The sequence below is a fragment of the Pistacia vera genome, unplaced genomic scaffold, assembly GCF_008641045.1.
Source record: "Pistacia vera cultivar Batoury unplaced genomic scaffold, PisVer_v2 Contig860, whole genome shotgun sequence".
In the NCBI taxonomy this organism is placed as follows: domain Eukaryota; kingdom Viridiplantae; phylum Streptophyta; class Magnoliopsida; order Sapindales; family Anacardiaceae; genus Pistacia; species Pistacia vera.
Genome location: NW_022196735.1, coordinates 142,222 through 170,003, shown reverse-complemented (window position 1 = coordinate 170,003; position 27,782 = coordinate 142,222). Strand labels below are relative to the sequence as shown.

Here is a 27,782-nt window from a genome sequence, read left to right as displayed (position 1 = left end):
TCATCACTCATCACTATCATCATCTGTCATCACTATCATCATCAGTCATCACTCTCATCCGTGAACCGTGATCCCATTCCCAGACGCACCGTCGCCGATTTCCGTCATTCATCCTCGTCGGCTCGTCATCTCCTCTCTCTATCGTCGTCGTCATGATTGAAGGAGTTGGTTCTTGTTTTTGTTACCAGTGAGATTGGCTATTGAGCTCATTTAATGTTCGATAAGGTCTCTAAAAGATGAAATCATGTGATTTAAAAACATTATTTTTTAAGATCTTTAGTGACCGAAGTGAGGGTTTTGACTGCTTTATTTGTTGCTTCTTCTATTTCTGTCATTTGAATATTTATATTAGGGTTTTGTTGTTGCTTTAGAGCTAGTTGAAGAGAGTAGCAATTTCATGGATGAGGATGGTTTATCGAACACAAACCGAGAAATTTTTCCAGCTCAAGGGCCAACCCTTCCAATATTGCAGAAGATTATATGTTTGAGCAATAAGATTCAGGTAAAATGGCGCTTCTTGTATCACTTTCACTTTATTTCTTGCTGACAGAAGTAGGATAGTTTAGTCTTATTTTAGGCAATTGAGTTTCAGAAAATGAACGATTTGTGTTCAGTTTATTTGTTAGTGTAGGTAATTGCTCTGTTTGGTATCAAGTTCTGTAAAATTTAGAGTCTTCTCTTTGTTTTTGTTTTTTTTATTGGTTTCGGGATTAATGTTGATGCTTTATGTTATAGGATTTGAAGAGAGATCACTCAAGTCTTTCAGATCAAGTGAAGAACATGAATACTGATTGTTTTCCTGGCCCTGGTGTTTTAGACAATCTTCAGAATCTCAGTGAGTATCAGATACTGATTTTGGCAATTGTTTCTCGCCTTTTTTTTTTTCTTTTGTTTTAGTGATTTTAATTGCTATTTTTGGTATTAGGTAATGAATATGAGCTTTTAAAAAAGAAATACATAGATGAGTCCTCTGAACAAAAGTGGCTTTACAATGAAGTGATTGAGCTGAAAGGCAATATTAGGGTCTTCTGCCGATGTAGACCTTTAAATCAAGCTGAAATTACTAATGGGTCCAGTTCTATTGTTGAATTTGACTCTTCTCAAGAAAATGAGCTACAAATATTTTCTGTCAAGTGAAAGGTCAGAAGCTCCTTGAGTTCCATTAAAGTTGTAGAACCTAAAGTGGATTGGAGAGCAAGAGCTTCTACCAATGGTGTGAGAGCCCGAGAGTACAACCAAGTCAAGGATGTTTAATCCTTTGCTTTCGAATAGATTAATCAAAGTTGTGATGTTTTCATTTCCTTGAGGAACCAGACGATTGGCTTCTCTATTTATGGAGATTCTTCCATCTTTTCGTCCAAATGGGACTTCCCAGAATGGACCTCCAGCTAGAAGCGTGGCATCTCTAGCGACTGCTGTGAGAATGTCTGCACATGAAACAGTTTTGGGGCACTGTCTCTGAACTTCTGATTTGATATCATTGATCACTTTGTAACCTCTTAGATTCTTGCTTGCCTTCTTATTAGTTGCAGGTTTTGGAGGCACATTATTAGCCAACACAACTACGGAGAGCTGCAATTGAACAACAAGTATCAGAACAAAGAGAGAAATAGGATTCATTTTCATTGGCAAGCTAGAGCAGGAAGCATGAAGCTTTTTTGAAGATTACTGGGTGTCTTCTTATATATAAATTGTAGTTCGTTTAACTAATTAAATATAATTATATACAAGTTCTAGTAGACTCCTGCATAAAAAATAATTCCAAGATAAAACTACGTGAGAGGCAATCTTAGATCAAAGTAGAAAGACAGACATGTATATATGTAAAAGTTATTAGATCTACTTATAATTAAGTCAAATAATAGTTTATTAATTCTCAATTTCTGTTACATTTGTTAATAAAATTATATGAGGCAGGAGCATTAGAGGTTCTAGTGTCCACATCAAATCTTCTAAGTGTCAAAATTATGCTCTATAAATATTTTGGGGTGTAATTGTCATAATTGAGAACTATTGGGGTTGAAACTGTAAAAATTAAAATCTGGAGAGAGAAAAAAGGGGTACCCGCAGCCACCCGTACCCGCATAGGGTAGGGTACGGGTCCAAAGGTCCAATATTTTGGACCCGTATACCTCGACCCATATTGGGCCCGTACCCGTTTGACCCATACTAGTTTGGGCCCGACTCGTACCCGGCCCACCCGCTCGTTTTGCCAGGTCTAAATTGAATGGAATTAGGGTTCAGGGGTGGTTTTGACTATTTCCCACAAAAGTGTCGTAAGTGTTGATTAGCAAAACGTGAGGGGTTGTTAAGAAATTCTCCCATAAAAAAAATTATAAACGAATAGTTAAACGACTTTTAGCTCTTTTTTGTAAACTAAATTTAATGGTACTCTGGAGTCCGGATTAGGGAGAGAGGGACAGACAGAACCCTACACAACCAAAAGTTGTTATTGTTACAGTTCTGACTTGACTTTCTTCTTTCTCAGATTAAAGTTTGTTGATTTTTTCTTTAGATCTCTTGTTTATTTCATTTCTGTTTCACAAATTTTCAGTTTTTTAGAGGCTTCACGTTTTCCTTGGTAAGTTTTAGGTTCTTGAGGCTTAAACCAAATCTCTGTTTTACTTGTTTCTTTTGTGATGTTAAGGGTCTTATTTTAACATTTTTGTTGCATTTGTTTTCTTGTTTTCAGATCTTTGGTGGGTTGCGATTATGCTGTAGAGCTTTGGCCGGCTTCCGATTTTTTCCCACTACAGGTAAGAACCCACTTGCTTGGTTTTTTTTCTTTTTCTGTTTTGAAGTAGTTAATTATATGCTCATTTGGATNCGTTTTGCCAGGTCTAAATTGAATGGAATTAGGGTTCAGGGGTGGTTTTGACTATTTCCCACAAAAGTGTCGTAAGTGTTGATTAGCAAAACGTGAGGGGTTGTTAAGAAATTCTCCCATAAAAAAAATTATAAACGAATAGTTAAACGACTTTTAGCTCTTTATTGTAAACTAAATTTAATGGTACTCTGGAGTCCGGATTAGGGAGAGAGGGACAGACAGAACCCTACACAACCAAAAGTTGTTATTGTTACAGTTCTGACTTGACTTTCTTCTTTCTCAGATTAAAGTTTGTTGATTTTTTCTTTAGATCTCTTGTTTATTTCATTTCTGTTTCACAAATTTTCAGTTTTTTAGAGGCTTCACTTTTTCTTTGGTAAGTTTTAGGTTCTTGAGGCTTAAACCAAATCTCTGTTTTACTTGTTTCTTTTGCGATGTTAAGGGTTTTATTTTAACATTTTTGTTGCATTTGTTTTCTTGTTTTCAGATCTTTGGTGGGTTGCGATTATGCTGTAGAGCTTTGGCCGGCTTCCGATTTTTTCCCACTACAGGTAAGAACCCACTTGCTTGGTTTTTTTTCTTTTTCTGTTTTGAAGTAGTTAATTATATGCTCATTTGGATGTATCATTTCTGCAATTGAAAGAAACTGTAGTCCCTATGCGTTGAATCAGTAAGATACAAGCTATGTTGGTGTGATAGAAAATAGGAGGAAGGAAATTAAAAGAATTTGTGTGAATTTTGAATTAATTCACATGGATCAACAGGGTAGTATTATCTTCTGCAAGTTAATAGGAATTTTTGGCCAACTAAATTCACATAGTATTTCGGTAAAATAGTTTTGATTATAGGTTCTACTTTGACATCTTTTTATTGGAAGGAGGTAAATTCTTATGATAGTTGTGATAAGTTTAGTAAAAGTGAGGTGGCTTCTCCGTTGAAAGTTAGGCTTAAGTACCTGAAAAGGATGGTGCTATACTTCTATGAAAGCAAAAGGTTATATATTTAAAGTTGGCCAATTCAAGCGTCTTTTAAGTCCATGTGAGGCTGCTTTAGTTTTTCTTTTCAATTTGCTTTTTTTTTTTTTCTCACACAAGTACAGTATAATTTATCAACATTCGGAAGAGAGAGAGATATATACGACGGTTGTCCACAGCTTGTAAAATGTCTTTCCGAAGCATAGTTCGTGATGTAAGAGATAGTATTGGGAGCTTGTCCAGACGGGGTTTCGATGTTAGATTGACAGGCCATCATAGAGGGAAATCACATGGTTCTTTACATGATTTACATGACCAGCCTGATGTAATTCAGAATAGTCGCTGGGCTAGTCTTCCTCCAGAACTACTTTTTGATGTAATCAAGAGGCTGGAGGACAGTGAGAGTTCTTGGCCTGCTCGAAAGCATGTTGTTGCATGTGCTGCAGTTTGCCGGGCTTGGAGGGCTATGTGCAAAGAAATTGTTAGAAGTCCAGAGTTCTGTGGGAAGCTTACTTTCCCGGTTTCCCTGAAGCAGGTAATGCCTACTGCTCATTCATTCTGTTGTTTTTCTTGGATTCTTGTGGAAAATTGATTTTCCTCATACAAGCTATTAAACATTTATTCTTTATCTATTAAACACTTATTTGAAGAATATAATTTTTGTTAAAATTTACTTTTTACATCATCTGGCATTTGCAGATAATTATAACTAATTTCGTTTGGTTTCTAATTTGCAGCCTGGGTCACGTGACGGAACCATTCAATGCTTCATTAAAAGGGATAAATCTAATTTAACATATCACCTCTTTTTGTGTCTTAGTCCTGGTGAGCATTGCATCTTGTTTGTTAGCGTAAATTTTTTAATTCATATATGTCGTTGCGTGTTATCTTTATGAGGTTGTAGATCTTTGACGTAGGACAGGACAGCGAAAATGAAAGGGCAAAGATAATTGGGAGAGAAGAAAGTGTAGAAATCAGATAGATATTGTAGGAAAGCAATTTTTCTTTTTCATTAATCATTCAAGTTTTTTTGTTCTACATATATATAGAAAGCCTACTCATAGGGCTTAAAATGATAAAATAATCCATCAAACAACATGATGAATATGATAAGCCTATCTAAAAAAGAAATTTAATCCTAATGCCCATAAAGATACATTATTGAATAAATAATTAATTAATATGTTTTTAGAAGATAATCATATGAATATGAAATATCCTAAGTATCTGAATCGTACATGTTTGTTTAATTCAATGAAGGACCAATAATTCGGTTTGACAGAAAAGTGTAGCTATCATCCCTTTTTCCGGTGAATCTTATAGTCATATGATACATCAACTAACAAGGTTGTCAACTGAATTGCATTTCCAGTTGAAATGACCGAGTAGGATATATTGGTTAATGTATGCTGTAAAGTTGAAAAATAGCATAATTAAAAATCAAATCAAAAGCAAGAGTCTTTAGTATATGGAATGGAAATTAGAGATTAAATTCATTATAGGTTCTAGAGTCTTTGGGAGGATATCTATCAGTGCCCTCCGGCTGAAGAAAAGTTGTCTTCCTAGAAATTAAGTTCAAGTGTTTAGAAAACTTGTGCTGTCTAGTATGCAGCTAATGACTTAAGTGTCCAATATTATCTTGCCAAATGCTGGGTAGTGGGTATTAATCACTAATCATTATAAATGTTATATGCTTGATACCAGTTATCGTGGATGTGACCTATTAGTGTAACAGTCTTATTGTAAATAAGGTTAGTTGAAAAGAAATTTGAGAATACTTTAGGGTGCGTTTGGTTCAATATTTCTACCCGTATTCCCAATCCTATTCTCAAAATGTTGTTTGGCACATTATTCCAAAAATATTACTATATATTTTTTAATTACTTTTGGACCCCTTAAGTTCATTAATTTCATTAAATACCCCCCCAAGAAAAGTTTAAAAATTAACAAAAACACCCCCAATAACCCATACTTGCCAAATTCCAGTAACCACCATCGGTGGTAGCCGGAATCTGTACAACGGCCTACACCACGACGGCCACTGGCCAATAGTTCACCAATCTGGTCGTCAGCGACGGCCATCGTTGATCGAAAACGACGGCCATATCCTTCTTTGGCCTTTTTCGACTGTCGACGGCCACATTTGGCTGTAGGTCTAGCCTTTTTCGGCCAGATCCGTGGCGGATCTGGCCGGAAAAGGCCATAGCGACGCGCTATGACACAGATTCGACCGGTCTGTGTTGTAATGCAATTTTCCGGCCAGATTCCGGTGGTGGTGGCCGGAATCTGGCACTGCAGGTGGTGGGCGTGTTTTTGTCATTTTATATGTTGGGGTGTTTAATTAAATTAGTAAGCCTAGGGTCTTTTTTATAAATTTTTAAATTTGACCTCGTAATACTCTCTTATTCAACTACCCAATATTATTCCCAAAATCCTATCCAAAATAATAAACCAAACGCACCCTTAGATATTAGTATTTGGTATGAGAGCAAACTCAAGTATTAGTGGAATCTGATCTTATATAAAATCCTTTGGGATGTGTACATAGTTATAATTTATATTCTAATATACTCTGAAATATATACAATTAATGAGCTCTAAACTTTCTTGATCTCCTAGTTTGAATCAACCGCCTTTTTTATTAGACATGATTTGAAGTACAAGAGGTTTTCCTTTTTCTTGCTTATTGTACTTACGACAAGATAAACTTTACCTTTCTTGCAGCCTTATTAGTTGAAAATGGGAAATTTCTTCTTTCTGCGAAAAGGACCCGTCGAACTACTTTCACGGAGTATGTAATCTCAATGGATGCTGACAACATTTCAAGGTCAAGCAGTACTTATATTGGAAAATTGAGGTAAGACTACAGACAGAAAACATTCAAAACCTGTTCTGAAGTGGGTTATAAAACCTGTTTGGATATATGGTCTTCTTACTCTATCACAATTCCGTTAAAGTTAAATATTGCATATGTTTTAGCTTGGCATCAAGCTTGATTGGAGATTTTTTTTTTTTTTTTCTTTTTTCTTTTATTTCTTGCTTCAAGTTTTCATTGTGAAAAATAAAGGCTATAAATTTTTTTTTTTTTTCTTTTTTCTTTTATTTCTTGCTTCAAGTTTTCATTGTGAAAAATAAAGGCTATAAATTGGTCTCTATTCAGAAGATTACATTAAATAATCTAACTGTTTAATGTTGCAGATCAAATTTCCTTGGGACAAAATTCATAATATATGACACACAGCCACCATATTCCTCTGCCAATATTCCTCCTCCGGGATGTACAAGTCGTAGATTTTATTCCAAAAAGGTTTCCCCAAAAGCCCCGACTGGCAGCTATAATATAGCCCAGATTGCATATGAGCTGAATGTGCTTGGAACCCGTGGCCCGCGAAGGATGCATTGTATCATGCACTCAGTTCCAGCCTCAACAGTTGATGCAGGTGGCACTGTACCTGGACAGCTGGAGCTTCTTCCCCGCTCTCTTGAGGACTCATTTCGCAGCATCTCCTTCTCAAAGTCCCTTGACCACTCAGTTGAATTCAGCAGCGCACGATTTTCTGAAATCGGTGGGCCTCATGATGACAATGGGGATGGAAAAATAAGGCCCCTGATTCTCAAAAACAAGGCCCCAAGATGGCATGAACAACTGCAGTGTTGGTGCCTGAATTTCCGGGGAAGGGTAACCGTTGCATCTGTTAAGAATTTTCAGTTAATTGCCGCTACACAGCCAGCTACTGGTGCACCCACTCCATCACAATCAGCTCCACCTGACCATGATAAGATAATTCTGCAGTTTGGCAAAGTCGGAAAAGACATGTTCACCATGGATTATCGATATCCTCTCTCAGCGTTTCAGGCATTTGCCATCTGCTTGAGCAGCTTTGACACCAAACTTGCCTGTGAATAGAACAATAAAAACACAATACTTAAAGTGTGGTAAGAGCAAAGAGTAATAACCACCATTTCTTAGTGTTTTCTTGTTTTTTTTTTTTATTTTCATTAGGATAGAAAATTGTTGTCAATGTTATTGTGTTGTGTAAAATCTTGATTGTAACTTTTGTGAATGTCCTAATAACAGGACTCATAATTGTAAACACGAATCTGATTGTTACCTTTAAACCTAACATTTTCTTCATTTCTTACTTTAATTATAAATACAAACTGTTGTGATGTCTATTTATAGTTTCTGGAATGATGAATTATAATAAAAAAATAAAATTATAGATTTTGTTGATGTGAGGAAATTGCATTAATAAAAAGATAAATTATTAATATATTGAATTTTATTATACAAAGTCTGTATTTTGTTTTGGAAAAAAAAAAAAAAAAAAAATAATAATAATAAATGAGAATAATACCCATATGATAAGTTAAATTTATTATAATCTGTTCAGAAGAGAAACAAATTTAATATGAATATTGAATATTGATTGGTTTTATATTCAACTAGTTGAAATCTTGGTTTTAAAACCTGGCCGGTCCAATCAGTTCAACTAGGACCTAGACATGTGTCCGGTCCAAGCTAATATAAAACCAAGTAATATACAAAAAGCCGTTTTGACCCATTATAAAACCGGATGAAAAAGTGAAAACCGTCTAGTCAACCAAACTGCCTGGAAAACTGGTTCTCTATTTCAAAAAGAAAAAAAGAAAAAAGCCCTGAGTTTGAGTTCATTCTCTGTTAAAGTGAAGAAGAAGAAGTAAGGAGAGGGGAAGAAAGAAGTGGCCGGTCCGATTTGGATCTCGTTTAGCCAGATTGCGGCGGCCAAGACCTTCTTGGCCATCAAGTGAAATAAGAGGGAGGGGAAGGAAGAAGAAAGAGAAGGGGAGACGAAGAGAAAGAGGAAAGAAAAACGTTTCAGTAGAGAGAGTGGAAAGTGATAGAAAAAAGAAGAAAGTGATGGGGAGAGAGAAAAACAAATAATAAATAATAAATATAGTAACAGAGTAATTGTTTAGGAATGTGTGTTGTACACCGGTCAAACCGACCGATTCAACCGATTGGATCGGTTAAACCGAGAATCGGCCTCATGACCGGGTCAAGAAACCGTTCAGTTTTTAAAACAATGGTTGAAAGTTCTCCATGTTACGCAGGTTGCCTATGATATTGGATTTGACACCACGTTTATTTGAATAATTGGATGTTTCAATTGGTTGATATCTGCTATTGAAGTACATATATTGTATAGGTTTATTAAATTAAAGATTTTAATTTTATGTAGTTTTACGTTATGATTTTATTTTGTGGTGTCGTTTTTTAGCGTCAAAATGTCTAACATTTTAAAACGATGTCGTTTCATACATTGTTTTAAATAACTTGTCATTTCCCTAAAGTGCGGCTTGACCGTAATTAGAAGGGTCTACAATTATCCAAATTCATCATATAATATATTAAATTAAAGCCTTGTCGGTCTAGTTTTCACATATTTAAATCACGCATTAATTAGATTTTTATTGAGCTAAGGTATGACCAATTTATAATTGATTGTTCAATGAAAACCGAAAAACAAGGGAAACCGAAAAGTTTATGATGATAAAATGAATGGTTGGGCAACGGGTCTACCATTATCCAAATTCAACGTGTGTGTGTGTGTGTATATAAAGCTCTTTTTGTCTAGTTTCAAAAGATTCAAATTGCTCATCAATTGGATTTTTATTAAGCAAGTTATGCCAGAATTACTACCGACTGTTCAGTGGAAATCGAGAAACAGAGGAAACCGAAATGTGTGTGAGGTAAAATAAATGGTTTAACAGCGGGTCTATCATTATCCAAATTTAGCATATAATATATTAAGTTAAAGACCAATCTGTTTAGTTTTCAAATATTCAAACCTCTAATCAATAGGATATTTATTGAGCAAGTTATGACCCATTTATTACTGATTGTTCAGTGGGAACTAAGAAACAGGGGAAACCAAAATGTGTGTAATGATAAAATGAATGGTTCGGCAGTGGGTCTACAGTTATCCAAATTCAAAGTATAATATATCAAATTAAAGCCCTATCTGTCTAGTTTTGAAATATTCAAACCGCTCATCAATTACGCTTTTATTGAGCAAGTTATGGTTAATTTACTACTAATAGTTCAGTGCAAACCGAGAAATAGGAGAAACCGAAGTATGTGTGATGATAAAATGAATGGTTTGGCAGTGGGTCTACAGTTATCCAAATTTAACATATAATATATCAAACTAAAGTCCTATCTGTCTAGTTTCCAAATATTTAGACCGTTTGTCAATGGGATTTGTATTGAGCAACTTATGGTCAATCTACTACTGACTATCCAATGGAAACCGACAAATGGGGAAACCGAAATATGTGTGATGAAAAAATGAATGGTTCGGTAGTAGGTCTAAAGTTATCCAAATTTAGCGTATAATATATCAAATTAACACTCTATCTGTCTAGTTTCCAAAGATTCAAACCGCTCATCTATTGGAGTTTTATTGAACAAGTTATGGGCAATGTACTACTGACTATTTAGTGGAAACCGAGAAATAGGGGAAATCGAAATGTATGTGATGATAAAATGAATGCTTTGGCATGGGTCTACAGTTATCCCAATTCAGCGTAAAATATTTCAAATTGAAGCCTTGTTGGTCTAGTGTCTAAATATTCAAACAGTTCGTCAATTGAATTTTTATTGAACAAATTACTGTTCAGTGGAAACCATGAAACGAGTAAAACCGAAATGTGTGTGATGATAAAGTAAACGGTTTGGCAATGGGTCTACAGTTATCCCAATTCAGCGTATAATATATCAAATTAAAGCCCTGTCGGTCTAGTGTCCAAATATTCAAACCTTTCGTCAATTTGATTTTTATTGAACAAATTATGATCAATTTACTATTGATTGTTTAGTGAAAATAGAGAAACGGGTGAAATTGAAATGTGTGTAATGATAAAATGAATGGTTTGGCAATGGGTCTACAGTTATCCCAATTCAGCGTATAAATCAAAGTAAAGCTCTGTCTATCTAGTTTCCAAAGATTCAAGTTGTTAGTGATTGATCTCCAAAAGCAGTACAAAAATAAAAAATAAAAACGGAAATCAATCACCTTTTACACCAAGATGCGGGTATAGATCAAATTGCTTACAAGTTAATAAACAGAAAATTTGTACAATATAAATTAATCCAATCAAATGATCATGAATACGTTACCAACGTTTGGAGGCTCCTTCAATATCTCTGATTTGATCTCACTCCCGATTTAAAGTAGAATCGCACTCACGTCGTCTACATAAAGATAATCCGTAGAACCTACTGTTGTTTTGCAAGAAAAACAAGGAGGCTTCAAGAATCAAAAGAAGAGAAAAAGAATTTTTCTCTTCACTAATATCAAAAACGCGAGAGAAGGAAAGAGGGTTGCTAGGGTTTTTTTCTTTTATTCAATGAATGAATAAATTGTCGTATTATGTTTATATTAAGTTTCACTTATATAGTGTCACTTAATTAAAACCCTAATCCCAATAGGAATAGCCATGGATTCTTAAGTTAATCTATCCTTGCAACCAAAGACACCCTTTATGGTATTTTAATTTTAAGTAATTATTATTATAATTAAAATCAATTAATATATATATAATAATATATTAACATTTAATTATTAATAATAATTGGTGTGCTGTTGCAGTCAACCATAATTAAAATCTAAGAATACATCATGTAGTGCGAGTAAGGATCATTCCCACGGAGAGTGTCTAGCCTAGTTTTATGCTACGTGAACAAGGATAGGGGGGATTTGAGTATAACGAAAACAATTTCAAGAAAAAACAACTAAGGGACAATTCAAATTAAATTATTGAAATCAATCAAAAGAACAAACCTTGGTCTAAGTCAACATCCGTCATCGGAATTTTACAACTGATCATCGAAGCAAGTATATATCAATTCATACTTTGAATATTCACTGTTGGAACTATTTTCCTATCTCTCTTTAGTTGCAGTTAATTAAGAAACAAGCGATCTAATTAATCTTACTACTAAACAACCCAAGACAAGCGGTAAAGGTTTAATCTAGAAGCAGCCTTAAGAACTAGAGAGATCGATGAAGCTGAACAACACAAACACAAGCGGTTGTATTTAATTTAGTTGAGCGTTCTTCTTAAGATTTAATCATTCCTGACGCAGCAAATTCTTAAATCTTAGTTACTCACAAATTAGAGGGATCAAACAATTACGGAATTGATATCTAATTTAGCGATAGATTGTAACAAATAATAAACTAGTAGGCCTCCTAGTAATTAAATGCAACAATCATGAAAATATGCATAGAAGAACATCCAATACTCAAAGCATATATTGAACACTAAAAACAGATTAGATCTCACAGTTTTATTGATTTCGAGGCCTCCGTTTCCTTCGACCAAGTTATGAAAATTTAGCCGCTCATGGCCATCATGACAACTCAAAAGAGAAATTGAAGAAGAGGGGAAGGAGAGGCGTGTGTAGTCTTTTTAATCTGATCTCTCTCCCCCTCTTAAAAATATCCAATTCAAGTCTTTGAATTCTACTTTATCTCCTAAAAATATTCTAAGTTTTATCCTAAAATAATATTTATCCAAATCTAATTAATTAAAAATAAAATAAAGTCCTAATATAACTAGGAAAGTGGTGTTTCTAGCTGTAATTTTCGTGCACCAGATCTTCAAAACTTCTAATAATAAACCGCCTATTTGAATTGCATGATAAGGTCGAATGTTTTAGAACGTCAATAGTGCAGGTGTGTCAACTTCAAGCCCGATTACATCCTTGATTAAGTGAGTATCTCTCCAAACTCAAATCATGAAAGATGTAGATCTCTTTCTTGGTTGCAAAGATTCAAACCGCTCATCAATTGGACTTTTATTGCACAAGATATGGTCAATTTACTATTGACTGTTTAGTGGAAACTAAGAAATAGGGGAAACCAAAATTTATGTGAAGATAAAATCAATGGTTTGGAAGTGGGTCTATAGTTATCCAAATTCAGTGTATAATATATCAAATTAAAGCCCTGTTTGTCTAGTTTCCAAATATTCAAACCGTTTGTCAATTGGATTTGTATGGAGATAATTATGATCAATTTACTACTGATTGTTCAATGGAAACCGAGAAGCAGGGGAAACCAATATGTGTGATGATAAAATGAATGGTTCGGTAGTAGGTCTATAATTAGCCAAATTCAGCATATAATATATAAAATTAAAGCTTTGTCTGTCTAGTTTTCAAACATTAAAACCACTTATCAATTGGATTTTTAATGAGCAAGTTATGACCAATTTACTCTTGACTATTCAATGGAAATCGGAAGTAGGTCTACAGTTATCGAAATTCAGCATATAATATATCAAATTAAAGCCTTGTCTATCTAGTTTCCTAAGATTCAAACCGCTCATCAATTGGATTTTTATTGAACAATTTATGTCTAATTTACTATTGGCTGTTCAGTGGAAACCGAGAAACAAGAGAAACCGAAATGTGATTGTGGATTGTTAGGATTTGATCTGCACAACGTAGCGGAAAAACAAAAATTTAAAGCATAGATCGATTCCTTTAAAGTTAAGATCAGAGTATAGATTATACAGTTAACATGTTAAATAAAAAATCCTATAGAAATATAATTGATCAAGACAAAGATCAGAGATCATACGCACGTTTGGAGCTCCTTCACTTTGTATTTGAGTTGGATTCACTACCGATTCAAAGTAGAATCGAACGAATGAAGATCCACATGAAGATAACCCGAAGAGCTAAAGAGGGATTTGCTAGATCCTCTTTAGCTTCAAGAACAGAATTGAATCAGAGGAAATTTTGATTCAATAAACCCAAGGGGTGGCGTGAGAGTAAAGGGAGATAGAGGGCAGCCTTTTTCTTTCAATGATTCAGTAATGATTGATTCAATTAATTCTCTCAATACATGTGCACTTATATAGTGCATGTGTGAAACCCTAATCCCTTTAAGGATAGGAATGGGCTCCAACCCAATATAGCCGTTGTGTCCAAACACTCTCAATTTGTATTCTTTTTTCATTATTATTATTGTAATTAAAATCAATTAATATATTTATTAAAATATATTAACATATAATAATAATAATAATAATAATCCATTTAAATATGTGTACATATATTTAAATATAATCTCACTAATTTAATTTTAATATTAAATTAAATCCAGGCAACAACCTCAGCAAATTTAACTGCACTGTGAGATTACAAAAATACCATTTCGTCCTAAAAAGATGAAAATACCCTTTGCACAAACTGATTCTCAAATTATCTTCTATGTGTGTCACTTGTAGGCTCCTCATCATACCGGTAGTGAGTAGTATTGCGATTAACACCAATGAATCGTCTTAATACACACAAACCAAGATTGGCCCCTAGCAAGGCATCATGGCCATTTGATAGATTTGGATTTAGCAAAACAGCTACCTGTCAACAATATGGTTACCGTACAATCACATCCTTTCATCATCTATTATCTCATCGAGATTGAGGTATAGAAAAAGTGTCGACCTTAGTTATTCTCGATATGTTTGTATTTAGTTACTGGATCGATGACCGGAATAACAAATTGGATTGAGTAACAACTTAATCCCACTATGGCCACAACTTTAGTGTCATTGCCATTTACTAAATTGCATTGTGAGATAACTTCTCCCGTACCCGGGAGTGATGAATTGTAACGCCCACATGAAGGTATGTAATGTAATTTATGCTCTTGTACCTTTAGTTGATTTTTTTTGCTAAAGTTATTTTGAGAAAATGTGAAGAAAATGCCTTAAACTTGCATTAAGGGTAAAATGGTCTTTTCACTCAAAATTAGTTAAAAAAAGTGGGGAGTGAAAAGAGGTAGAATTTCATGGAGAATGTATTAAAAATGAGGGCTTTATGGTAATTGACTAAAGGACAGATGGAATTTTAAAGAAAGTGCAAGGGCAAAATGGGAAAGTATGCATATTAATATGAGATATTAAGAGTTCAAGCAAAAAGACCCTATCATTCTCTACTCCCTCTCATGCCACTTCACTCTCAATTTCTCTCATCTCTTCATCAAATTTCCAAGGGATTTTAGAGGGCCTTTGGTAGAGATTTGATCCTAAGCACCCAAAGGTAAGAATTCTTGCAATAGATGTGAGATTAATTTTTAAAGTGTTGAATTCTTATAGTGTTTATGCTTAGGGTTTTAGAGAAAGAACAAGTCTACCAAAGAAAGAGAGATTCTAGTGGAATTATTCAAGCACAAGGTAAGTAAATCCTACCCTAAGTATGATTTAAGTTATGTTGTGTAGAGAACTTTCTTTATGCATATATATGTGTTATATGTAAAATTGTTGATGGATTTGGTGTTGAATAATGATTAGAACCTATCCATGAGAAGTTGTGTTGGTGTAGTTGTTATTTGATGAATGTTTGGATGAGATTTGGAAGAATTGAAGTGAAAATTTTGAAGTGTGTATTTTGGGCAGATTTGGTGTTAATTATGGAGGAGTTTATTCCAAATTTTTGGTGGCCTAAAATAGAGATAGAAGTGTAGCCAAATTAGTGTTGATTTGTGCACATGAATTGTTTGATGAAATGCCAAAGAGAAGTGCATGTATGAGAATGATTATGTGTTACTTTGGGATGAGTTTGTAGATGGTAGAGAATGACATGTTTGCATTCCATAATGCATAATTGCATTTAAATATGTGAATTTAGAAAGAATTATAAGCATGAAACCATCAACATGCATACATATTCATAAGAGCATGAAAAAGCCCTAAAGTATGTTAAAGAGAAAATAGAAAGAAGTGAGAATATTAAAGATATTAAAGATATTCAAATCTGAATTTTTCTTAAAGAAGTGTAAAAAAAAAGATAAAAAGAAGAGAAGGTTGTTGTGATGGGGAGCTATGAGTGACATAGTCCCACATGCACGCCGCCTTTAGTGAGCGGCCTCAGAATTCAGAAAGAAGAATTGTACAGTTCGTTAGAAGTGTGTGTGGATGAGGACTGTACCCAGAATCAAAGAATTCACTCACACGGCCAAGGCTCCAAATCCATACCTCAACCGAGTCCGATCGACAAGAATAGAAAGAAAGAAAGCAAGAATAGAAAGAAAGAATAGAAAGAAAGAAAGAAAGAATAGAAAAGAAAGAAAGAATAGAAAGAAAGACTAGAAAAGAAAGAAAGAAATAAAGAATAAGAAAAAGAAAACAGAATAAGAAAAATAGAAAAGAAAATGCATAATTTATGCATTTGTGCATTTGCATCATGAATATGCATAATACCATGCTCATTATCATGGATAGTGAAAAAATTAGAAATCAAAGAGAAAAACAGAGAAAGAACAGAGAGAAGATGTAATAACTGCTTTAGACTAGGATACTCATAGCAATATATTAAGTAAAATACATTTATATTATTAAAAGTAAATGGGCCCAAAATTTTCTTTTATTACATATAAACATTCTTTATATAAAATAGAATATCATTTACAAAATGCCATTAAAACAGTGGACAGTGTAGCTATTGCTCCTCGCTTGCCGACGCCCATCCGACCGCGTTCTCACCTAGATCCTGCAACCACAAAGAAAACAACAGGGTGAGCACAAAATAATGCTCAGTAAGTAAATCCTCTACTCGACTGTCCCTGTAACTCTTTCTCTTAATTCTTTCCTTACACTCTTTTTATCTCATTTATTATTTTCTCTTTCACACAGCTCTCGTTACTTAACTTCTGCTATATGTCACAGCCTCATCTTACCGGAGGCACGGCCGGGCGGAGTTCACACATCACCAACCCACTCTTCGTGACTTTCGGGTGGAGATCACAAAGCACCAACCCGCTTTTAGTATTTTTTTCTCATTCTCTCTACTCTTAGAGTAGTTCATACACAAAGCTCTCTACTCTTTCTCAAGCCACTTCTCAATGCACAATTAATCTTCTCCACTAATGCACTCATGAAATGCCAACATGCAATGTTGCAAGAATTAAGGTTTACTACTCATGATTCTCTTAGGCATTTCATCAAACAACTAGTCTGCATACATAAACTCTACTTTATCTATGGTTCTATTCCTCTCTTGAACCATCCAAAATGGGAGAAAACTCCCTTACCAAGCTATAATTCCAGTCACAACATAACACTGCCAAAGAGATTTCTCAATCTCCTCCAATTTCATCTCAAACTACATTCTCATCACATATCACACTTCCCATGATTGAAGTGTATTTAACAACCACAAAGTAATTATTCATCTCCATCTCAATTCTCCATAACATATCATCTAACATGCATACACAATTTCTACTAAATTTCTACTCAAAAGAGTTCTCAAATATAAACTTGGATTGGGATTTACTTACCTTGTAATGGAGAGATCTCACTAGCACTTTCCTTCCCTTTACAATGCTTGTCTCTTCTCTACCCTTTAAACAATAACACCATAAGATTTTAATATACAAATATATGCAAAACTTCACATCTAAAGCAGGAATCCTTACCTTAGGATGCCTTAGATTGATTTTCTACCCCAAACTACTCAAAAAGCCCTCTAAAAGTCTTGAAAGGTTGAAGGGAAAGTTGAGAGGAAATGGAGAATGGAAAAGGCGGTGGAAGATGAAGAATGAATGGTTCACTAAGCTTAACCCCTTTTTAGCTCAAAATATCTTCATTCATTCCCATATTGCCCTTGCTCTTTCTTGAAAACTCCATCCTTGTCCTTTAAATCATTACAATCACACCCCCACTCTAACATATTCTCCATAAAATTTCCTTACAATTCACTCTTCTTGCTAATTAAGGGTAGAAAGGTCATTTTACCCCTATGGAGAATTCTCTAGAAACCTCATAAACTTTTCTGCCGTCCCGTCGCCTCGGCGAAAAATTACAGAGCCGACACCGCAATTACAAAGTCAACGTTGCCGCGGCGAAGACTATTCTTCGCCCTGGCGAAGACCGAAATTCCAAACTTCGCCAAAACTCAACCAAAATCAGGGCAAACACTAAACCAAACCAACTAAGGGCCAACCAACTAAAAATAACGAAGTACAAGCTCAAATGAGAACAAAGCAATAAACATTCAAACATACAACATAATTTACTACGTACCTCAAGTGGGGCATTACAATTCTCCCCCTCTTAAAAGAATTTTGTCCCGAAATTCACACAAACAACTCCGGGTAACGTTTCTGCATGTCTTGCTCTACCTCCCATGTGGCCTCTTCGGCCTTGTGATTTCGCCAAAGGACCTTTACTAATGGAATGCTCTTATTCCGGAGTTCTTTAATCTTTCGGTCCAAAATCTGTACTGGACGCTCCTCATACACAAGGTTCTCTTCTAAGTCAACATCATCTACTTGACTTAGAATAAACCAGGATATCGTCAATGAAAACCACTATAAAACGATCCAAATAATCATGGAATACCCGGTTCATCAAGTCCATAAAAACTGCTGGGGCATTAGTCAAACTAAATGGCATCACTACAAACTCATAATGCCCATACCTTATACGGAAGGCAGTCTTAGCCACATCTTGCTCAGCCACTCTTACCTGATGGTACCCTGACCTCAAATCAATTTTAGAGAACACTGAGGCGCCTTTCAATTGATCGAACAAATCATCAATGTGAGGTAGCGGGTACTTATTCTTCACAGTCACTTTATTCAACTCTCTATAATCGATACACATCCGTAGTGACTCATCTTTCTTCTTCATAAACAAAATTGGAGCTCCCTAGGGAGAATGACTTGGTCGGATAAAGCCTTTGTCCAAAAGCTCTTGAAGTTGCTTCTTTAATTCCTGAAGCTCTACTGGGGCCATTCGATAAGGGGCTTTAGATATTGGTGCTGTTCTTGGTGCTAATTCAATACTAAACTCAACCTCCCTTTCTGGAGGCAAACTCGGTAACTCTTTCGGAAACACATCTAGAAAATCTCGAACTACTGGCACCCTCTGAATCTCTGGCTGTGGAACATCACCACTCTGCACTACATGGGCAATATATCCCGAACACCCCTATCTCAACATCTTTCTAGCCTTCACACTACTAATCAGCATACTCAACTGATGGCCCTCTCCAAAACTAAACTTGTCTCCACTATCGAGATTGAATCTCGCTTTCTTTTTCCGACAATCAATTTCTACTCCATACCTCCCTAGGAAATCCATGCCCAATATCACATCAAAGTCGGGCATATCAAAAACTATTAAATACTCACTGATAATTCTCTACCTTGGATCTTATAGACTCTCATAACAATATCTCTTGCATCAGAACACTGAACCCATTGGGTACTTATCTTAATGGTTGGTCACCTAAGTAGGTTTCAAACCTAACTCTCTTATCATCCCTAAGATATAAAAGATGAGTGGCTCCTAATCAATTAAGGTGATGGGATGCAAAATGCATATTTACCCCCCCTTATGTCTAGTATTTTATACTTATTTGCTGCCAAATGGAGGCGTTAATTGCAAAACGGAACTAATTAAGTGAATTGCCAGTTTCATGTTGTTTTGTAATCTGGGCATAACTCTCTCATCCAAGCTCCGATTGTGATGATACAAATGTTGTGGAACGCTAAGAAAGAGATCTACAACTTCATGTTTGAGTTTGGAGAGATACTCGCTGCATAAAGTGTAATCGAGCTTGAAGTTGACGCATCTGCACTGGACGTCCGGAACATTTTGCCTTGTCATGCAAATCAATGGCATTTATATGGAAGGTTTGAAGACATGTGCATGCAGAGTACAGCTCAGAATCACCATTCCTATTTTATTTTAGGACTTTATCTTATTATCAAGTAATTAGAATTAATTAGGATAATGTTATTTTAGGATATTAGAATATTTCTTTTAGGAGATTGAGTGGGATTCAAATACTTGAACTGGATTTTTGTTAAGGGGATGATATAGGTTTTGGAGAGGGGACACCACGCCTCTCTCTTCTCTTCTCTACAAATTTTCTTTCTTTTTGGAGTTTTTGTTATGGCCATGAGCGGCTAAAACTGTTGTAACTTGTTCAAGAAAACGGAAACCTCGGAATAACCAACTGTAATCTAATCTATTTTATTTTAGTGTTCAATTTTTGTGTTTGAGTATTGAATGTTATTCTATGCCATATCTTCATGATTGATGCATTTAATTACTAGGAGGCCTACTAGTGTATTATTTGTTACAATCTACTGCTAAGTTTGATATCAAATCCGTAATTGTTTGATCCCTCTAACTTGTGAAGCAATTAGGGTTAATAATTTGCTGCGTCAGGAATTAGTAATCTTAAGAGGAACATTCAACTAAATTAAATACAACCGCTTGTGTTTGTGTTGTTTAGCTTCATCGATTTCTCTAATTCTTAAGGCTGCCGTTAGATTAAATCTTCAGCGCTTGTCTAGGGTTGTTTAATGGTAAGATTAATTAAGATCGCTTGTTTCCTAATTAATTACAATTAAGGAGAGATAGGAAAATAGTTCCAACGGTGAATATTTAAAGCAAGAATTGATTTATTTTGCATCAATGATCAGTTGTAAGATTCCGATGGTGGATGTTGACAGAGACCAAGTTTCATTTTATTAATTGATTTCGATTTAAATTGTTTTTGTTTTGATTTTTGCCAAGACTATTTTCTGTTTACTCAAAACAAGCCCCAGCTTTGTTCACATCATCGAAAAATTCGGCTAGACGCTCTTCGTGGGATCGACCTTTGCTTATCCTATTTACAGTTTAGTAAAGGTTATTAATCTTGGTTGCCTACGACAGCACACCATAAGGCATATAAAGGAATAGAATGGAATAATAACTGACCAGTAACGGCTGATGGACTAGCTTCTGCTTCACCCTGTACCACTGTAAACACTCTGGCATTTGTAGTACCTTCAGAACTCTGTGCGGGTGGTGGAAGAGGAGCTTTACAATCTCTCATCAAGTGCCCTGGCTGTCGGCACCTAAAACACACCCTCTGGTCTCTCAGACACTCTCCTGGGTGGTTCCTCCCACATTTAGGGTAAAGAGGAAACACTTCCGTTCGGGGCCGCTTATTCTTCCACTCTCTCCTATTCTGTCTAAGCTGAAACTTTTTCTTCTGATTCTTCATTTCTATGCCTTTCACACCCTCAAATTTCTCTTTCTGCGGGGCAGAGGGTGGCTCACTTGGTCCTCCTGTCGAGGAACCCACTGGAGGAATTTTATTCTCAAATATTTCCGCCCTCATTGCTCGCCTCAAGGCCTCACTATAAGTCCGAGGGAGATCGAAACTCGTCATTATATCCCACGCTATCTTCGGCTTCAACCCATGTACAAACTTATCTCTTCTCAATGCCGAAGTACTAACTATTCCAGGTGTAAATCTTGCAAGGGAGTTGAATTTCATTGAGTACTCCTTCACGGTACTAGACCCTTGTTGTAAACTGATAAATTCTTGGACCTTCTCATGAACTCAATCCTCTGTCCTATACTCGACCTCAAACTCTTACCTGAACTCTTCCCAAGTCATCGTTGCCACATCATGGGTTTCTTCCATTAGTTCCCACCAAATTCAGGCATCACCCCGAAACAAGAAACTCGCATACCAGATCTTCTCCCGATCCGTCATGGGGAATAAACCTGTTGTTCGCTCTACGGACCTAAACCATTCTTCTGCTATTCCTGGGTCTGTAGTACCCTTAAACTCTGAGGGTTGATGTTAATTGGGAAGACCATAAATCGGTTAAACTCTGTTCTATATTGGGGGAGGTACAGGTTGTCCTCTTCTGACTTTAGTAGTTGGTGGTACCTGAACGGGGTTTACAACTCTCCCTTGGGTTTCTGCCATAACTTGCTGTATAATCCCCCAAACTCTAGCTTCATCCAAGGGAGGGGGCGTAGCTTCTGGTGGGTTAGAAGATTCTCCCTCATTCATCACACCCTTACCACGTTTTCGATTACTACGCCTCATTTACAAAACAATCACATTTAATCAATTCGAGAAACACGTATAGTAAGGAAAGAATTAACTCACACAGTCGGTTCTCGGACGTCATAGCGATAAGAATAGTACACTGTCAAATCCCAAAATCTCTGCTCTGATACCAAAACTGTAATAACTGCTTTATACTAGGATACTCATAGCAATATATTAAGTAAAATACATTTATATTATTAAAAGTAAATGGGCCTAAAATTTTCTTTTATTACATATAAACATTCTTTATACAAAATAGAATATCATTTACAAAATGCCATTAAAACAGCGGACAGTGTAGCTATTGCTCCTCACTTGCTGATGCCCATCCGATCGTGTTCTCACTTAGATCCTACAACCATAAAGAAAACAACGAGTTGAGCACAAAATAATCCTCAGTAAGTAAATCCTCTACTCGACTGTCCCCGTAACTCTTTCTCTTAATTCTTTCCTTACACTCTTCTTATCTCATTTATTATTTTCTCTTTCACACAGCTCTCGTTACTTAACTTCTGCTATATGTCATGATCTCATCTTACCGAAGGCACGACTAGGTAGAGTTCACACAGCACCAACCCACTCTTCGTGACTTTTGGGTGGAGATCACAAAGCACCAACCCGCTTTTCGTGACTTTCGGGTGGAGATCACAAAGCACCAACTCGTTTTTAGTAACTACCGGGTGGAGATCACAAAGCACCAACCCGCTTTTAGTATGTTTTCTCATTCTCTCTACTCTTAGAGTAGTTCATACACAAAACTCTCTACTCTTTCTCAAGCCACTTCTCAATGCACAATTAATCTTCTCCACTAATGCACTCATGAAATGCCAACATGCAATGTTGCAAGAATTAAGGTTTACTAATCATGATTCTCTTAGGCATTTCATCAAACAACTAGTGTGCATACATAAAATCTACTTTATCTATGGTTCTATTCCTCTCTTAAACCATCCAAAAAGGGAGAAAACTCCCTCGCCAAGCTATAATTCCTGTCACAACATAACACTTCCAAAGAGATTTCTCAATCTCCTCCAATTTCATCTCAAACTATATTCTCATCACATATCACACTTCTCATGATTGAAGTGTATTTAAAAACCACAAAGCAATTATTCATCTCCATCTCAATTCTCCATAACATATCATCTAACATGCATACATAATTTCTACTAAATTTCTACTCAAAAGAGTTCTCAAATATCAACTTGGATTTGGATTTACTTACCTTGTAATGGAGAGATCTCACTAGCACTTTCCTTCCCTTTACAATGCTTGTCTCTTCTCTACCCTTTAAACAATAACACCATAAGATTTTAACATACAAATATATGCAAAACTTCACATCTAAAGCAAGAATCCTTACCTTAGGATGCCTTTGATTAATTTTCTACCTCAAACTACACAAAAAGCCCTTTAAAAGTCTTGAAAGGTTGAAGGGAAAGTTGAGAGGAAATGGAGAATGGAAGAGGCGGTGGAAGTTGAAGAATGAATGTTTCACTAAGCTTAACCCCTTATTAGCTCAAAATATCTTCATTCATTCCCATATTGCCCTTGCTCTTTTTTGAAAACTCCATCATTGTCCTTTAAATCATTACAATCACACCTCTACTCTAACATATTCTCCATAAAATTTCCTTACAATTCACTCCCCCCTCTTCCTACTAATTAAGGGTAGAAAGGTCATTTTACCCCTATGGAGAATTCTCTAGAAACCTCAGTAAACTTTTCTGCCGTCCCGTCATCGCGGCGAAGAAAGTTCCGTCGCCCTGGTGAAAAATTACAGAGCCGACACCACAATTACAAAGTCAACGTCGCCGCGGCAAATACCGAAATTCCAAACTTCGCCAAACCTCAACCAAAATCAGGGCAAACACTCAACCAAACCAACTAAGGGCCAACCAACTGAAAATAACGACGTACAAGCTCAAATGAGAAAAAAGCAATAAACATTCAAACATACAACATAATTTGCTACATACCTCAGGTGGGGCATTACAGAAGAATAGAGAAAGAATAGAGAATACTTGGGAAATGAGTTGTAAGGAAAGAAAATTCAGGATTTAAGCAACGGAGAGAGAAGGGTAGCATAGCGGGTTTACTTGTTGAGCCATTAGTGCTCACTCCATTGTTTTTAATGTTTTGCAGGTAATAGGTGAGTTGCGGTCGCTCGGAACATCACACAGTGGAAGGGTTGGGCTACACTGTCAAGTTGCTATTTTTGAGAACATTTTGTAAATATTTGTATATAAAGAAAAATAAAATATGGGCCCATACTTTATTACTCGTATATATATATGTGTATTTTCTTATATATATTTTTAATGAGTTTTAGTGATTATTTTACGAGTATACTAGCTAGAAAGAAAGCATTACATGAATCCTCTGTCAATCCACCATAGTCTTGATACACTCCTCGATGCAGCCAATCGCTACCGTATTGATAGCTCTGAATAGAACTACGATAGGCTAGTGTCAAACTACACCAATCGGTGCACAAGGCGCTCCGGTGATCTCAAGTCTAAGGATCACATGTACCACCATTCGTTAGATGATTTATTCCATAGACATTGGGGTTACCATCTATATGGAATCCTCTAGTGGGTCAATCCAGTGAACTTGCCCACAGCAAGCACCTATGTGTGGCACCAGGTTGTCGGCAAACAACCTTGACAAGTGAGATCAATCATTGCCTTTCAACAAGGTCGTTCAACACTATGATAGCCTTACCGTATTATCTGTGCCCTTGGTCAGAATAATACTGGGGCTGTAGACATTTCTAGAATGACCACCATATGTGATCATAGGGTTCTCATTATCAAAATTTTAAGCACTTGATACCCTCGTCACTGTTCTACCATCTTAAGGACATATATCAATACATACAATATGATTTACACGATACAGAATAAAATGCCTTTTATTGATCAATGAACATTATTACAAAGAGTCAATTCTACAATAATTGATTGGCTCTTGAGCACCTGCTCTAACAATCTCCCCCTTGCACTATAGCAAATCATTCATGTACTTAATACCAAATGACCTCAAGTGTTGTTCATGCTTTTGCTGCGATAGAGGCTTTGTCAGTGGATCTGTAAGATTGTCATTAGTATGCCCTTTACTGATCTTCACATCTTTCCTCTCAACCATTTCTCTGATGAGATGAAATCGTCTGAGTAAGTTTCTAGACTTCGAGTGAGGTTGTGGCTCCTTTGCTTGAGCTATTGCTCCATTATTGTCACAATAAACGTCTATTGGATCAACAATCGTGGAAACTACACCAAGTTCAGTGACAAACTTCTTTATCCAAACTGCCTCCTTAGCCGCATTGGATAATGCAATGTACTTAACCTCCATTCTAGAGTTCACTACAGTGCTTTGCTTGGAGGTCTTCCAGCTCATTGCACCTCCATTAAGACAAAATACAAACCCAGATTGTGAACAATAATCATCTTTATCTGTTTGAAAACTAGCGTAACTGAATCCTCTTATAGTGAGCTCATCTTCCCCTCCATAAACCAAGAACGTGTCCTTAGTCCTCTTCAGGTACTTAAAAATGTTCTTGACAACCATCTAGTGATGCTCACCTGGATCTGATTGATATCTACTACAAGTGATTAATGCACATGAGACATCAATTCGAGTACACAATATGACATACATGATGGATCCAATTGCTGATGCATATGGGATCCTCTTCATCCTGTCTTTCTCATCTTCTGTTTTAGGACACATATTCTTAGAGAGATAAACGCCATGTGACATCGGAAGAAATCCCTTCTTGGATTCTTCCATATTAAATCTCTTTAGTACCTTGTCAATGTATGTACTCTGACTTAGGCCAAGCATTCTACGCGATCTATCATGATAGATCTTTATTCTAAGGATGTAGGCTGCTTCTCCTAAGTCCTTCATAGAGAAGCACTTGGATAACCAAGTCTTTATCGACTGCAAGTTCAGTATATCATTCCCAATTAAAAGTACGTCATCGACATACAACACTAGGAATGCCACTATGCTCCCACTTTCTTGTAAACACAGGGCTCATCTTCGTTCCTAATAAAACCGAATTCCTTTATGGCTTCATCAAAACAAATGTTCCAGTTCGTTGAAGCTTGCTTGAGTCCATAAATGGACCTCTGCAACTTGCATACCTTATCAACTTGCCCATCAAGAACGAAACCATCAGGCTATGTCATGTATACATCCTCTTCAAGGTTTTCATTCAAGAAAACCTTTTTCACATCCATTTGCCAAATCTCATAGTCATGATACGCAACAATCGCAAGCATAATCTGGATGGATTTAATCATGGCAACTAGCGAAAAGGTTTCTTTATAGCCAATACCATGAATTTTTCTGAAATCTTTGGCAACTAGTCATGCCTTATATGTATGCACATTGCCATCCATGTTAGTCTTCTTCTTGAAGACCCATTTACACTCTATGGGTTTTACCCTTTCAGATGGATCCACCAGAGACCATACTTGGTTCTGATACATGGAGTCCATCTCAAATTTCATGGCCTCAAGCCATTTAATGGAATCTGGATTTGATATAGAGTCTTCGTAGGTTCTAGGTTCATTGGCTTGGTAGACCAGTACGTCACCATGCTGAGTCACAAGATAACCATATCTCTCAGGGTCACGACGTACTCTTCTAGACCTACGTAGCACTTATGCTACCTGAGGTGGTTCACTTTGATCCACAAATTCTGGAGTAACCTTCTCACGATGTTCAACCACCTCTTGTGGCACATCTTCCCATCCTTCATCTAATGTATCTTGTGGTACTAGAACTTCATCGAGTTCTACTTTTCTCCCACTAGTGCTTCTTAAAAAAAATTCCATTTCTAAGAAGTCACCAGTATGAGCAACAAAAATTTTGCGCTATTCTGGATGGTAGAAATAGTATGCTTTTGTCTCCTTAGGATACCCCACAAATATACATTTACATGATTTCAGGCCTAGCTTGTTTGAAGTCAATTTCTTCACATAAGCTTCACAACCCCAAATCCTTAGATAAGACAAGTTTGGCTTTCGCCCACTCCATAGTTCATATGGAGTCTTATCTATAGACTTTGATGGCACACGGTTCATAACGTGAGTCTCAGTCTCTAGGGCATAACCCCAAAATGATGCAGATAGATCACTAAAACTCATCATAAACCTAACCATATCAAGTAAGGTATTATTCCTCCTCTTAGACACTTCATTATGTTGGGTGTATACGAAGGGGTGAATTGTGATACTATCCCACATTCCTTCAAGTATTCAGAAAACCCTGAGCTTAAGTATTCACCTCCTAGATCCGACCAAAGAGCCTTTATACTTTTGCCTAACATATTATGTACTTCATTATTGAATTCTTTGAATTTATCAAAGGCTTCAGATTTATGTCTCATAAGATAGACATAACCATATCTACTGAAATCATTAGTAAATGTGATGAAGTATGAATATCCACCTCTAGCTTCAACTGTTAGTGAATCACATACATCACTATGGATGATGTTTAACAGTTTAGTAGCCCTTTCATTTTGTCCTATGAAAGGAGACTTGGTCATCTTGCCTAAAAGGCATGACTCACACACCTCAAATGATTGAAAGTCAAAAGGATCTAAAACTTCATCCCTTTGAAGTTTTGCAATGCGAGTATGATTAACATGACCCAATCTACAATGCCAGAGGTATGTCTACTTTATATAGCTACGTTTAGCTCTCTTGGTTTTAACATTGAGAATATCTTTATTGTTTAAATCAAAAACATATAATCCATTATATAACCTTGCAATTCCAAATAAAATACCATTCAAACTAAAGGACAACAATCCATTAGAAAACTCAAAATGATACCCTATATTATCCAAAGTGGATACTAAAATAATATTTCCAAAAATAGAAGGTACATAATAATAGTTATGAAGTTCCAAAAACAAGCCCGTGGGTAAAGATATAAGTTCCTATAGCCAATCCAGCCACATGTGCTCCATTTCCAACTCATAGGTCAACTTCTCCCTTAGCGAGCGATCTACTCTACCTTAGTCCTTGCACATCAGTACAAATGTGAG

At 36.1% G+C, this 27,782-nt stretch overlaps 2 protein-coding genes across 4 annotated transcripts; both read left to right on the top strand.

Annotated features, from left to right (window-relative positions):
- The first annotated feature begins 210 nt into the window (after nt 1-210).
- LOC116118828 (kinesin-like protein KIN-14S) lies at nt 211-3,596 on the top strand. Its single transcript, XM_031404786.1, has 8 exons — nt 211-225; nt 372-502; nt 736-835; nt 926-1,133; nt 2,693-2,756; nt 3,177-3,203; nt 3,315-3,378; nt 3,592-3,596. The coding sequence occupies exons 2-8, from the start codon at nt 398-400 to the stop codon at nt 3,594-3,596; spliced, it is 573 nt and encodes a 190-aa protein (XP_031260646.1). The 5' UTR covers nt 211-225; nt 372-397.
- Nucleotides 2,402-7,936, top strand: LOC116118846 (tubby-like F-box protein 8). Of its 3 annotated transcripts, XM_031404807.1 has the most exons (7): nt 2,402-2,445; nt 2,555-2,581; nt 2,693-2,756; nt 3,927-4,336; nt 4,539-4,626; nt 6,526-6,658; nt 7,000-7,936. In XM_031404807.1, the coding sequence occupies exons 4-7, from the start codon at nt 3,989-3,991 to the stop codon at nt 7,706-7,708; spliced, it is 1,278 nt and encodes a 425-aa protein (XP_031260667.1). In that variant the 5' UTR covers nt 2,402-2,445; nt 2,555-2,581; nt 2,693-2,756; nt 3,927-3,988; the 3' UTR covers nt 7,709-7,936. The 3 variants fall into 3 exon arrangements, with proteins under 3 accessions (XP_031260667.1, XP_031260666.1, XP_031260665.1); XM_031404806.1 differs by lacking the exons at nt 2,402-2,445; nt 2,555-2,581; nt 2,693-2,756 and adding exons at nt 3,066-3,203; nt 3,315-3,378 and having other exon boundaries at nt 3,940-4,336; XM_031404805.1 differs by lacking the exons at nt 2,402-2,445; nt 2,555-2,581; nt 2,693-2,756 and adding exons at nt 3,066-3,203; nt 3,315-3,378.
- Nucleotides 7,937-27,782: the final 19,846 nt, after the last annotated feature.